This window comes from Anser anser (genome assembly GCF_964211835.1).
Source record: "Anser anser genome assembly, chromosome: 22".
Taxonomy (NCBI): Eukaryota; Metazoa; Chordata; class Aves; order Anseriformes; family Anatidae; genus Anser; species Anser anser.
In genome coordinates, this window is record NC_139743.1 from 8818188 (window position 1) to 8831930 (window position 13743).

The following is a 13743-nucleotide window of genomic DNA, read 5'->3' on the forward strand; positions in this document are numbered from 1 at the left end:
GACTGAAGTCAAGCTGTTAAGTCATTAAGGATTTTACCAAATGGCTCTGATTCCCCTCTATTTATTAACAGTCTGCAGCGAGCTGTGGACCTTGATTATCTCAGTGTAAATCTGCAGTGATTTCCTTAATTTTGGCCAAGTTACCTGACACAAAGAACGTTATCATTTAATTCAGTTCAGCTGCAAGCTCCTGAGTGGTCATTAAAGCTATCTAATGGCATCCAAGGGGAGGAGAGGAACTATTTAGGCTCTTATTAGAGAAAGCTCAAGAGAAGAAAAATATGGCTCGAACATCAGGGAAACTTGCTGACAGTGAGAGATGTATTGGGCTGTGAAGTAGTTTCCTATGGGAAGTGGTGGAAGTTCTGTTAAAATTAGCCTGGACAAAGCACTCCTGAGCTCCCTTTCTGCTTTTGTCTTGCCTCCTGTTGCTGGCTTTGCCCACCTCATTTTCCAGAGCACAATTTGTCTGCTGTCTGCATGGACTCTGCTCACCTGCCTTTTCCTAGCAGGGCTTGTCTTCCAGCTCTCTTTCACTGTCTAAAAATCTGCATCAGGCTGGCGGGTGCGTGTGGCTGAATTTAACTTGCGTTTGGGCTGGAGCTGCCTTAAACTGCCAGGGGTGGAGGTACGACCGACTGCTGAATTTGCACTGTATTTCTGCCCCCCCCCCCAAACTGTTCTTTCTAGCAGTAAACTTGCCTTGAGCACAGTGTGCAGGGGCAGAGAAACAGAAGAGTAAGCTCTCCTTGGAAATTTATTGGAGGCACCGGACTCTGTCTAGAGATGATAACTCCTCTTCTGCAGTGCGGGGCTCAGGGGGGAGCTGCCGGTAGTGTATTGCAGTTCTGTAGCAATCTTATTAATATTCTTTATTGCACGAAGCCTTGTCCTGGGTGTCAGGAGGGGTTAGTGCTTCTCCAGTGACTGAAGCGTTGTACCGCTCTGAGCATCGACGTGTGGTACTTTGCTGGAAGGTTCAACTGGCAATACTATCTTGAAAAAAAAACACAAACAACATTCAGCGAGGCATGAAAACAGTTTATGAGAACCGGTGTGACTTAGGTGACTTGATCAAAGGAGAAAAACAAAGCCAAGCCCCAACTGCCTCCTGCACAAGCTGCGAAGCAGGAAAAAGTGCTGCTCGTGGGTACTGCTGGTTCAGCGCCGTAACTCCTTGCTCTCAGGCGTGTGTGCTATTGAAGTAGGTGGATTGGGCTGAAGATTTCTCTGTCTCCCTCTATTTGCCGGTGTCTGTCGTGTTTTGATGCAAGCAGTTTGGTAGCACTACTCCAAGCCTCAGAGCATAAGGCAGATCCGTCATTTCTAGGTGAGATGGTTATGCTCTTTTAAGGCTACGAGCAGGGCACAGGCATGTGACTGAATGGGACGAGGTGACTTTCCCTTCGTTATCTGAGTCACAGAAACGGGCTCCATGCACCTTCTTTGTTTTCTCCAGCTGCAATGAGATTAAGCAAACATGTTTTAACGCCTAGTTAGAGCAGGCTGGGAGGGTGTGCTCAGATGCTAAGATTAGTTAAGGCTTCTCAGCCACAGCAACTTGCAATATGTGTGCTTTCAGGTTTGCTCGAAGTGCAAAGAGAAACGGCGTTGTTGTTCTTTCACCACATTGGTAGTTTTCAGCTTTGAGAATTAAAAAGAGAAGTAAAAAAAAAAAAACCAAAAAAACCAAAACTGGTGTTAGAGCAAAAGTTAGTAATAATAAGCAGGAAATGATGATGATAATTTAATACGCATACACATGCAGGTGTTTCACGTTTGGCCATTAGTCACACCGCGTGGTGGGAGGCTCTATCTGCAGTCCCTGTTCGCTGGAGCAGTGAGCGAGGCACGGCGGAGGCAGGCTCTGCCCTTGGCTTTGATGTTCGCTGGCCCGGGCAGCAGCGGAGCCCCCAGCCCTGCGAGCGGGGAAGGTGCAGGGGGAGGCCGGCAGTGCCTCTGGGGGCTATTTGTGGGTGCAGCATAGAAGTGGAGGCTGATGGTAACGTGGCTCTGCCTGGATGACGACTCGGCTGAGGGTTTGCACCTGCAGCAGTTACAGTTGGTAGCAGAGGAGGTCTGCAGAAATCCAAGGGCAGGTATTCTGCGGGAGCTGGAGTTGCTGTGTCCTCAGAGAGGTTAAAGCAGTGGCAGCGCCTCTGTTTCTTGGGCTATGCCCTGTATTAGCGTGATGAAAATAGCCATTCCCTTTGGCTCCAAGTCATATCCTGCTTGAGTGAGGCCTTCTGAGCTCAGGCAACTCCCCTTTTACTCTTTCCTCCCAGCACCTTTATGTTATGTCCTTCAAAGCACAGAAAGTTCACTGGCCCTTTGTATTCTGCTGTGCATTTAAAGGAGAGGAGGTAAAATATCTACTTATTGGAAAACAGAGCTAGATTTCAGCTACTCAGCTCTGAAAATGGGCTAACCAGTGATTAAAAATTGCATCCAGCAAATAGCACCAGAGGGAGGACTTGCTCAGAGGAGTACATCCCATGGAAGGAATGACGTTAGTCAGGAATATGAACCTGGGTCTCAGCAATACAGGGGAGAGCTTTAGCAAGGGGGACTGAAGCTAATTCAGGTTAACGGAAGATGTTTCTGGAAAACAGAGAAGTTTTTTGGTTTTGATGAAATTTTTACAGGAAAGGTGTTGATCTCAACAAATTGGAGGGGGGGAAAAAATTGGCAACAATTCTGCACTGGTTCTCCAGCAAAGGAAATATGATCTCATCCACCCTCAGAGCAGCTCCATCAGCTTCCAGGTGATAATTCATTCAGCATTGTCCGGCTCCCATCAGTTTACACTAACGGATTTGTATTCGCGTTGTTGATATGTACACATCCAATCACAACACCAATTATTAATACAGATTTTTTTCCCTTTTACTTTTCCAGCTTAAAGTCATTAAGATGATAGCCTGGTCCCACCTTAATATGGCTGTGAGAAAACACAAGTTATGCAGTGGGTCTAGCTGCTGCTCTCAATTTTTATGCCATGCCAGACTCCTGCAGCAGAGCATCTAATGTCTGTCTCCATTTCTGCAGGCACCTCAGAGATGATGAGTTACTATATGGACACAGCCATTGGCAGTGCAGGCCCTTATCCTTTGGCTCGCCCTGGAGTGATGGTAAGAAGAGAGATTGGGTTATTTTTCTATCTCTAGAAGTGGGCTTTCTCTTTGGCTGCTGTGACATTGCCAGACCATTCATTGACACGGCTCGGTGTTGACCGCTAAATCGTTCCAAGGTTTCATGTAGTTCAGAGCAGTGTCCAAATGCTGAGTGTTTACCCAGAGCTTATCTCAACCTCTTGAGCTTGCAAACCCAAGCTGGAAATAGGATCGCTGCATCGGATTTCCTGTGCTTGTCGTCAGAGGAGGATTGTTAGGGTAACCATTGTCCTGCAGCCTCCGCTCTCCACACTGACCTTCACCTGCTGTGGATGAATGCAGCGGCATCAGCACAAAGCAGATCAAGCTTTGGAAAAGCTTCGGTTGGTTTGGCTGGAGTTTTTTGGACAAATATGGGGCTTCCTCTCCCCAGGCAGTTCCTTTCTGTTTGTGGAGTTGACGGGTGGTTGTGTGCAATATACGTTACGGTGTGATGCTGGGCACGCCTGTGCCAACTGCCAGCAGCTGTGGGATGGGTTTGACAGTGCCTCGCGTTGCTCCTGAGCTGGGACTGTGCTTTCTTTGTGCTGCCCGTCATCTTATGTTTACACATGACCTTTATTTAGAGAAATCACAGTAATGGACATTTGTCCAAAAAAATTATGGCTAGTGTTAAAGATCCTAGATGAGGTTGGATGTAAGCCATAACTGAGCTGACGCAGCAAGGGATACAGACAACTTGCTAGAAAGCAGAATTTTCACCAAATTAGGAAGAAAAGGCCACTATGACACATGAAAAATGTCTAATACAGCTCGATATCTTCCTTCTAAATGATTCCAAGAATGCATTTGGCATTTAAATATTGATTGGAAATGAAGCAAAACTATTTCTGTGTGGGGAAATAATAAATTAGATGACTGAAAACATCTTGAATTTATTTACAGGTTTCACTACATGTATGTATATGTTATTCTCTTATCAATGTATTCATATATGTAAAATCCGATATGTGGTATACATGCACATACATCTATGTATGTATATATGCCATGTATTTTTATAGGGCATATGTGTATATATATATTTTACAGCTGTATATATAAAAATTATATCCTGTGATTATTTCCACATATCTATGTATGCTTGTGTGTGTATATATATATAAAAAAAATTTTACGGATCCATACAAACAAGGATGTGGATTACATATAGTGACAATCACAACCTAGGACTATATAACATATGCCTACATAACACATGATCCATACATGTATCTGTATGGTATAATTAATGTATATAGGGCATAAGCATGTAACAGTCTATTATGTGAAGCATATGCAATAATACATGTTTATGCACATACATACATTTATATGTGTACCTAACTATCAATAAGATAAATAATTATCACAACAATAACAAACCCAAACAATGCAAGCATCAATGTGGCTGTGAATACAAACACAATGCTGAGAGCCAGCACTTCCCTCACTGTGGGTCCCCCACAATTTTGGGGAGACTGTGGGGTCTTCTGCCTCAAATTTTCCAAAAAAAAAAAAAAAAAAGAGTTTTTAGTTGGCAGGGATGAAATAACAGCCCTCTTTTGGGGTGTCCTTCCCGTGGCACCTCAGCTTGCCCTGGAGCTGTCCCTGAGGAGGGCAGCAGTACAGGTCCCTGCCTGCTGCCATTTTGATCACCACAAGCCCCCCACCCCCCTTTTCCTCCATTTTGTTTTTAAAAGGAGCTTTTTGACCTTGTCACGACCTGCTGGGTGAGTTTTGAGGTGAATTACACCAGATGACACTGTTTCTTCAGCTGCTTGACTCCTGGCTGCTCCTTGAGCCTGTTCAGCACCGGCAGTGTTTTACCTGGGAAACAACCAGGTTTAATAACAGGGAGCACAGCTATGAAAAATAGTATTTTCTCCAGAGGTGCAGATGGGTGGAAGAAACAGGTTATAGGGCTGGTGTGGTGGCTGCAATTGGCAAACCTGCCATCCTGGGGATGGGTCTTGCTGCTCCATTGACTGCTGCCTCGGTTGTTGGCAACAAAAATCATAGAACCATTTAGGTTTGAAAAGACCTCTAAGATCAAGATCACTGCCGAGTCCACCATTAAAATGCAAACTCTTCCTCCCTTTTGCTGTTATTTTGCACCTGAGTGGGTAGGAAAACGCTTTGTGACTTTCAGCTGAAAGGGGGTGGATGCTTCTGGGTTCGCTTTGCTTGCTGAGGTGACATTTTCCCTTCTCCCATGGCCAGAAGCAAGGCGCTGTCGGCTCCTGCGAGGATCCCTGGATGACCTGCGGGTTCCAGTCCGCCTGCTACCAGCCCAGGGCCTGCTACCCGCTCTGGGATGAGTCTGCCATACAGGAGGTGCCCACCGGCCTGGAGCACTACAGCACGGGTAGGACCCCTCGTCCGGGGGTGTGTGAGGAGGGGTGGCGCGTTCCTCCTTTCTTGGTGGGGTTTGGCGGTGTGCTCAGGTGGGAAGCTGAGGTTTAAAGTCCTGGTTTAATGTGCCTGAGGAGTGTATTCTCCTCTGTCTTATGTATCCATAGAAGAGCTAACAGCAGCACTTCTGGAAAGCAGATCTGTATCTCCCTTGCTGGCCATCAAGGGTCTCCCTCAGAGGAGATGAGGCTAGAAAGCAGATAAAAGCCTTAAAGCTGCTTTGCTTCACTAAAAGTTCTCCCCATGCTGGAAGTGATGTTAGTCCTCCCTGCTTTCAGGTGGGGACTTCTGCGAGGTGTGCAGGGACGTGCACGCACAGACCCTTACGTCCAGGGATTGCTGCCCTGTTTTTTACTCCCTGGGGTCTTGACAGATGCAGGGTTTACAAGAGGACACCGTGTGCTGTAGCAAGGCAGAACTGCCCAGCTTCTTGTTGCATCGTCAGTGCTTCTAACGTGTCTAATGGCATTAGCACAGCCTTCAGCTGGTTTCTTCTGGATGATGATGGGGCCTCTGTGGAGCATGGAGTGGAGCCCGGGTCTCCTGAGTTTTAATGCTGCTATTACAGTAATTTTGGCTCTCTTGCCCTTGTAGCTCAGCTCTGTTCCCTTGCTCCTGGGGATGGTGGTGGTATAGTGTTCAGGCAGTGCAAAATAACCACAACTGGAGCTGTGTGGCTGTGCTGTGCTGTCAGGGTTGGATGGTTGTGGTGTGCGGTACAGTTAAGCCATTTCACTGACTTTGACTAGATGATACTATTCTCTAATGCATTCATACTTTCAAAGTCGTTACAAAATCGCCTGTGACTAATTCTTGCCATGCACATCGTTCAATCTGTGAATCTTGAAGCAGAGCTTTGCAGTTTGGGCTGCTGCTTGTATAACCAGCCGGCAGTGGGGATATCAGATGGGTGGTGAAGGACTCCCCAGAGACAAGGCATGAGCGAAGAGCTTTGGACCTTGGTGCAAGGCCTGTTTCCACTGCAGTGTGGTGTGTTCCCTGACCCTGTGTGCTGCTTTTCTTGGAGGTTTTGCCTGTCCACAGCAGTGTGATTGGTTTTGGGAAGAGCTTCCACCAGATATCACTTCCCCATTTGTGCTGTGGCAAAGGAGAGGGCTTGGGTACACTGTGGCACAAGCCAACCACAAAACTGAGTGAAAGAGCTCAAGTTGCATGAATGTGACCTTTGCAAAGGGCCAATATGAAGTTTATGTTTCACTTAAGTCCCACATAAGCCTATCATGAAGCACATAAATCCCATGTAAGCTTTTGCATGGCATGTGCTGGTCTTCTGTGACTTGTTCCTGGCTCGTTAGTTATGCACATTGGTCCCTTGGGAGGGGAAAAGCCCTGATGTTTAGAGACTTTTTGCAGCTAAAGAGTTCAGCAGAACCAGTAACTGTTGCGGTCAAATGTACAGTTTGAAATCTCTCCTTGGCAAATATTCAGGCATTTTGATTTTTTTTTTCCTTTGGTGAGCACTTGTGTGTTAGCTGGAGATGGACACAGAGAGCTGTGGCTGGAGAAAAACTCTGCTGTCTATTCCCAGCCGTTCTTATTTCAGCTATTTGCTCAACTCCTGTGGGTGACCTCTCTCAGCGTGATGTCAACTCTGCTCTGATGAAATCTGCCCTTGCAGCATTTGGATTTACTCAAACATTTTGCAAATCTGTGCCTGGAAAGTTTTCTTTGTGTTTTTTTTTTTTTTTTTTTTTTTCCCTACCCTCTCCCCTTTTCTGTGAAAGTGCTCTCTCCAGGGACCAACATATCTGCAACCCAGATCTTCATTACCCCATGCTGGGTCTGTGAAATTTCTTGCTGCAAAGTTTGGAGCCTGGTTCAAAGCTCAGTGAAGCCAGTAAAAAAAAAAAAAGTCATTGTCTTCAACAGGTTTTGATCCAACTTTCATTACACCAGGACTGGTAGGACAGGCCTCTCAATCTCTTGCAATACCTAAGAATTATCTTTCAGTTCTTCCTGTTGCAGTGCAAGGTACTCTTTCTCTGATATTTTTTTAATATACTATCGTTTCTTCAGAGTCTAGAGCAGTTTCTAATTTTAAATGAGAGGAAACTCTCATTTGTATACACTGCTAGGAACGGTCTTTCATTTCTCCTTTGTGTTTCGGGTGCACATTACAACCATTTGTCATCTATTCTTCTGGTGTACCGGAGGCTATTTTGGTTTTCATGGTCCTGGTGTTGGTGAAAGAAACAAGTCAACAAGGAAAATGCAAGTGTGAATATATCCTCTTGTAATAGAAACCCGCAATGCTTCTAAAAGTTTTAGAGCTGCTTGCCTTTAGAGAAGGTATTTTGCCTCTGAAACTTGGGTGTTTATTTATGTTGCACTTAGTCTGCTAAGATTATTTGGTGATAAGCATAAAGGAAAGCTTGATGTGAATTTAGTTTGTCAATAGAGACAAGGAGAGAGATGTGGTTTTTTATTATTATTATTTTTATTAGGCAAGAATTTGGAAATGTATGTAGTCAGTTTTATTTGCTACTTTGCTATCACAATCTGCAATGCATAGGTGGGGACTGTTACTGCCTGGAGAACAAACTATGATTGGTTTCATTGCAAGTAAAAGGCACATCCCCAAAGTGTTAGAAAATAACTAGCAAGAATGGCCTGGTTATGAAAACTAGCTCCTATGGGAACAGGAGAGTAGAAGCCATTGGTTCTTGGTTGCATTATCTGGTGAGCCAAAACTAAGGGTGCTGCGTATCTACCTGATGAGCCAGGGCCGCTGACAGAATGCTGTCATACTTAGCACTCAGATGTTTAGTGCCTGGGGCAATAGTATCCTAATATTACCCTTTGGTAATATTTTTCGGCTGATACAAGGTTAGGCACAAAACTGGAGTGGAGGAAAAGATTCGATAGTGGTATCGGAATTTCAGCACTGACATCGTCCCGGCTGCGCTGCCTTTTTGAGCCAAGGTCACTTTGACAACCCCTTCCACTATGAACTGGTTTATTTTTCTTAGTGATAAGGGAGATAAAACTGTTGTTAATGGCAAGAGAAAGATGAAATGACTCTCGCGGAAGAAGTTTCTATGATTGTTGTTGTGCTGAGTTAGCATTCTTGGACTGAAGGTGTTTCCAGCAGTTTGGACACTACAGGAGCCTTTGGGTGAGTGGTTCTGTTTTCACTCAAGCAAACGGGCTTGAGTTTGAGGTTTGCAAGACAAGGAATGAAATTAAAGCTTCTAGAGGAGAAATTAGAGCTGTGGGTCTGACCCTGCTTCCCTAGTTTATGCTGCTGTGAAAGCAATGCTGCTGATTTTGATCAGGCTCCAGGCACTGAGACGCTGTCAGAAATAAAAGGCACCGCGTCGGGCTGATCCCCAGCACCCAGAGCAGTTCAGGCCAGTGCCGTGGGAGGGCACGGTGCAGAGAGGACAGACTGACCCAGCCTGTGGCCGTGCTGTCTGGCCACATCGCCTCGGTGCCACCTCTCAACCCAGAGCGTTTTGGGTTTGTTAGCTTGGGGGCAGCGTGTCCCTAAGGCAGCGAGCCTGCATCCAAGTGGGCGCCTTAGGTTGGGTCCCTGCAGCCTGGGCCATCGTGGTGTCACAACGGGCTTGGCAGGAAAGTAAAGCCCTTGGAGCTGAAACAAAGCATCGCAGCTCGATGCGTTGCCCCGTGCAGACAGCGCAGGGATGCCCTTCCCTTTGCACCCACCCTGCTCTGGCTGTGATCTTCCTCGAAGCCCCGCTCTCAGCTCAGACCGGGCCGCAGGCAGAAATCCCCCAGGGGCTGCCTGCATCCATCGCGGGCTGTCCCTGCTTTTCCCCACGTTGCCCTCCTTTGCAGCAAGACCTGCTCTTGCCCCCGCTGGGTCCCGTTGGATAGCCCCGCAGGAAAGCTCTTTCTGTGAGCATTTTCTGGGCTGTCTTCCAGGCCCACGCACGGAGGAAGGGAGCCTGGGGAGGGGGAGAGAGGGGGAAGGTGAAAGCCGACCAGGCTCAGCCCGATGGCTTCTCCAGCTGCAGCACATTTTCCAAGTGAAGCTTAAAAAAAAAAAAAAAATCTGCATTTTTTTTTCATGTCCTTTTATCCTATTTTTAACTGCGGCCTCCTTCCTTTTCTCAGCCTCCTCCAACACTTCCCCCCTCCCCTGCGCCGCTGCCTCCCCCGCACGCTCTCCGCGGAGATGAATGGGCGTCTTTTCACAGGGCACGCACATCTGCTCGCGGCTGCGAGACCTAGCAGGACTTCTCAGGCAGCTCGTGACGGCTCCGCTGGACCGGCCCGCCTGTCCTCTCCCTCCGAAATAAATGAGGAGCGGGCAAGGGAGGACGTGGAGGAAGGTGAAGGGAAACAGCAGGTGGGGGGGAAAAGGAGCGAGCCACCACGGGGAGGGACCAGGGAGCGCCGAGGCGGTGGGTGCTAATTCATGTCAAGGCTCAACAAAAGCCATGAAGAAAATCCTCTGTGTAGCTGCCTCCGCCCAGCCCACGGCCGCTCGATTCCCCCGCACTCGCAGCTCGCCCTGCCTCGTCCTTGGGATCCCGTTGTGGCTCTGCCACGGGGCATGAACGAGGCCTTTCTGTTGTCATCCTCTGGCCGGTGAGGCAGCGCAGCCTCTTGCAAGCCTTAGGGTCTGGAGCTGTTTATAGCTGGCTGGAATGGGTTTTCTTGACCCTTTTTCTTCCTGGCAGTCTTTGGGTTTTTCATTGGCTCTAGTTCAAGTCATGTCACACCTACCATAAATGAGTGCTCTGGGTTTGTTGAAGGGCATACACAATTTTCTCCATTAAGAGCACTTACTCGAATGTAGCGGTGAAGAGAAAAGATCCCCCTATGCCTTGTGAATGAATTGTAAAGCCACCGGCTGCCTGGGGTGTCTGCCTCTCTCCTGGCCCTTTTGCGAGGGCCCTCTGAAGGATGCTGAGCAGTTCCTGGTTTGCTCTTCACGTTAGTGGGAGCTGAACTCAGCGTCTGATCAGTGTGGATCTTCGTTTTGCAGGTGAGGAGAACACGTGCAGGCGACCCTGCGATACCTAGTTACGCTCCCTCTGCACCCCTGCTGTAACCTGCTGCGAGTCACAACGTGGAGAGGTTTATTTGCACTGAAGCAATAGAATGACAAAAATCCAGGCTTTCACTTTTCTGTTTGTTTCCTGCCTGACTCTGGAAAAATCCCTGTCTCGCCTCGCAGAGACAAAACCCCCGGGAGATCCCTGCATGTTGGGTCATCACCAGAGAACGAGCACTGAGCACTTTTCCCACTTGAGCTGCAGACTGGTGTCAGCTGGGGATCGGCTGCTGCGCGGGGAGGAATCGTGCTCTGGGCAGGGAGTCGGTGCTGGATGAGGCTGGGAGAAAACGGGAAGGCTGTTGCCCGTTTTTGGGGGTGCTGCCTACAGCTTTGCTAAGGGCCTCCAGCAGAACAGGGGGGCTGGAGCTCAGCACGAGGCAAGGCGCTGGTAGTGCACCGCACCAGGAACATCACGAAAACAAGCAGCAGCACCGGCAGCTTCGGTGTGCTGTGGGGAAGGAGTAACTCGATGCAGGAGGCACTAAGCCACAGGCTGGTCCTTAGTGCCTTGAGGGTGGCTGCAGATGCCTCGTTTGGCATTGCTCTTGGAGGAGCATGGATCCCTCTGTAGGGATGGAGTGAATCTCCCCCTGGATATACTTGTTTCCATCCTGTGCCCCCAAACGCTTGCTTCAGGAAGGCCACGCAAAGCGCAGATGCTTCTTTGAGCTTTCCCAACCCCCTTTGCCTACACAAGTGTGCTGAGACCCAGGAGCGTTTGCTTCAGGGGATACCGGGCAGCAGAGCATCCCCTCCGGGGAGCTGGGGATGCACGTGGCCAGCCCTTCTTGCAGCAGTGCCCGTGGAGGGCTTTGCTGTGCTGGCTGGAGCAGGGAGGGCAGCAGAGTGAGAGCAGCTCCTGTTTTCTCTCTGGATGGACAGGGCTGGCTGGGTGATGCTGGGTATGTGCAGGGCAGGCAGAGGGGGACGTGGAGAGCACGGGGGGGCTGGGACCCTGAAAACAGCCTGTTTCTTTCAGCTCCTGGCAGCGTGAAGCACCTCTCTCTCCCTCCAGATGTTCACTGTGTTTATAGCTGCTGAAGCAAGAGGCTGAACTCTCTCATTAATACATTTCTCTCTCCCTCTCTCACATTGAAGCCAGAAGTCTCAGCTCAGAGGTTGCAGCTGGAAAGGAGCTGGGGGTGAGGGGTGGGAGAGAGAAGGGAGGTGTATGCGAGCCTCCCATCCCATTCAGCTCCCCCCTCCGCTTTCCTCCCCCCGAATCCTCCCAAAATACACATGCCCCGAAAAAAGAAAAACACTAGCAGATTTTTTATTTCAGAAAGTAAACACTTAGGCCATGGGGGTCTGGAGGTTATGGGAAAAGAGGAAACCATTGGGCTAATCAGGCCGGGACACGCTTCCCCTGCTGAAATAAACCAGAAATCATTGCATTACAGGGCGCCGCCGCGGTTAACCCTGGTGCTGCCAACACAGCTGAGCGCCGGGGAGCTGCGGAGAGCTCGCAGCCTGCCCACGCGTTCCTTCCCTGCTCCCTGCTTCTGAAGCCAGAGCGAAGAGCTGCTGCGGAAGGGGAGCCAGCGCGCTGCAGCGGCCCTTTGGCATGCCAGCCCCTTGGGAGCGAGTTGTTGGGAATTTTTAGTAGGAAATTAAACCTTTTTTTTCTATGGTTTATGAGCCGTCCTATAGAATTTCATAGCTATTCTTGCCTGAGAACTCTGCCTGACTGCTGCAGACATCTACAGAAAGGAAAGCTTTCTCTGCTTGGGTCAGCAAGATTTGGGGATGAAGTCTGCAGACCCTTGAACAGTTCTCAGAAAGCTTTCCGCCCTTATTAGGATTGCATTAGGTGTATAAATTACGAGATTACTGATTACTTGGTTGCAACCCTTGGGGAAGGAATCCTTCCTGCTTTCTTTTACGCCCGTGTTTGCAGAGCACACAGCGTATGGGGTCTGCCTGTGGGACGGGGGACCCTTGATGCTCTTGCAGGCCGAAGGATAGCTGTAGTCCAGGTGTAAGGGAGCTAACTGGCCCTTTGTAGCTACTTTACAAAGAGAGCTCGATTTTCTCTCTCTAAGCCTGGCGTTGGGCTTCCCCTGGCTCCGTTCACAGTGTGAGTTGCGTGCTATACATACCCCCGTGGATACCCGCGACCAGGTCTCATGCATCTTCCGACTGCTGCAGCTCTCTGGGTTTCAGAAGGGCTGGCTCTCTGAGCGTGAATGTTTATCGCTGTAAGCGGGTATTAGAGATTGTCTGTTACCACAGGCCCGGCTCTGTTTCATCAGCGCTCCTTGCTGTGATTGCTGACGCCCTTTTCATCCTGCCAGGCTGAGATTGCAGGGGAGCCCCGTGGGCTCAGCACGATGCCCGTGCTGACGCAGCCCATGGTGGGGTGCGTGGTGCTGCGCTTCGGCGCCCCGAGGCTGCGCTCGCCCTGCCAGCCGCTGCTGGCAATCACCGGGAGGGAGCAGAGCCGAGAGGAAAACCCAGCACGGAGCGCTTTGTAGCCGGGGGAAAGTGATCTTCCCAGTGACACCGCTGCGGGAGGCTTTGCCTCATCCGTTTCAGTAAGCGCTGGCGGTGAAAGGTGCCGTCACCGGTTCCTTGAGCCGTCCGCCAGGCCCTTGCAGCGTTCCCACCAGAAGGCAAAGCCCCCGATAGCGCGCGACCGGGCAGCGCTGCAGACCTGCGGGTCCTGCCCCGCTATCTCAGGAATGCATTTGAACAGGAGCTGTTACTGCAGCCTCTGGAGGTCGAAGCTTCAGATGGAAATCAGGCTGTATGGAGATAGTCCCACAGGGCAAATTTCAGAATTTTTGGAGTCGGTGTTCAGCTCAGATAAGCCCTCGAGAGCTCAGATACTTTATCTGAGCCTTATCTGAGCTATTTGCATCACTTCAGCCTGAGAAACCATGCTGTCAGACGTTTGGGGCGGGGATGAGTTGTCTTAGGATGGTCTGTCTGTCTTTTTATTATTTCTAACACACAGACACCTCCAGGACGGGGCTGTCCTGTGCCACACACAGCTCAAAGGCTGGGTAGATGGAGAGCAGGAAGGAGAAATGCCCAGCGCAGATCCATGCGGTTTAAGGGCAGGGTTAGGACTGATGTTCCCTGAAAGCTCTGTGACGGATGGCATCTCTCTGCTCCCTTGCTAAAATT

General features: G+C 49.3%; 1 protein-coding gene across 11 annotated transcripts in view; it reads left to right on the forward strand.

Annotated features, from left to right (window-relative positions):
* The window catches only part of ETS1 (ETS proto-oncogene 1, transcription factor), a 77456-nt gene that overhangs the window by 3747 nt on the left and 59966 nt on the right, over positions 1–13743 (forward strand). Inside the window, exons 1-3 of one of the 11 annotated variants that reach the window (XM_083808536.1) lie at positions 228–832; positions 3049–3131; positions 5376–5520. In XM_083808536.1, coding sequence (XP_083664662.1) covers positions 787–832; positions 3049–3131; positions 5376–5520 — 274 coding nt within the window. In that variant the 5' untranslated portion in view covers positions 228–786. Of the gene's footprint in view, positions 1–227; positions 1205–1313; positions 1331–1842; positions 2100–3048; positions 3132–5375; positions 5521–13743 lie in introns of those variants that run through there. The other 10 variants (XM_083808538.1, XM_083808542.1, XM_083808540.1 and 7 more) reach the window with 10 other exon arrangements.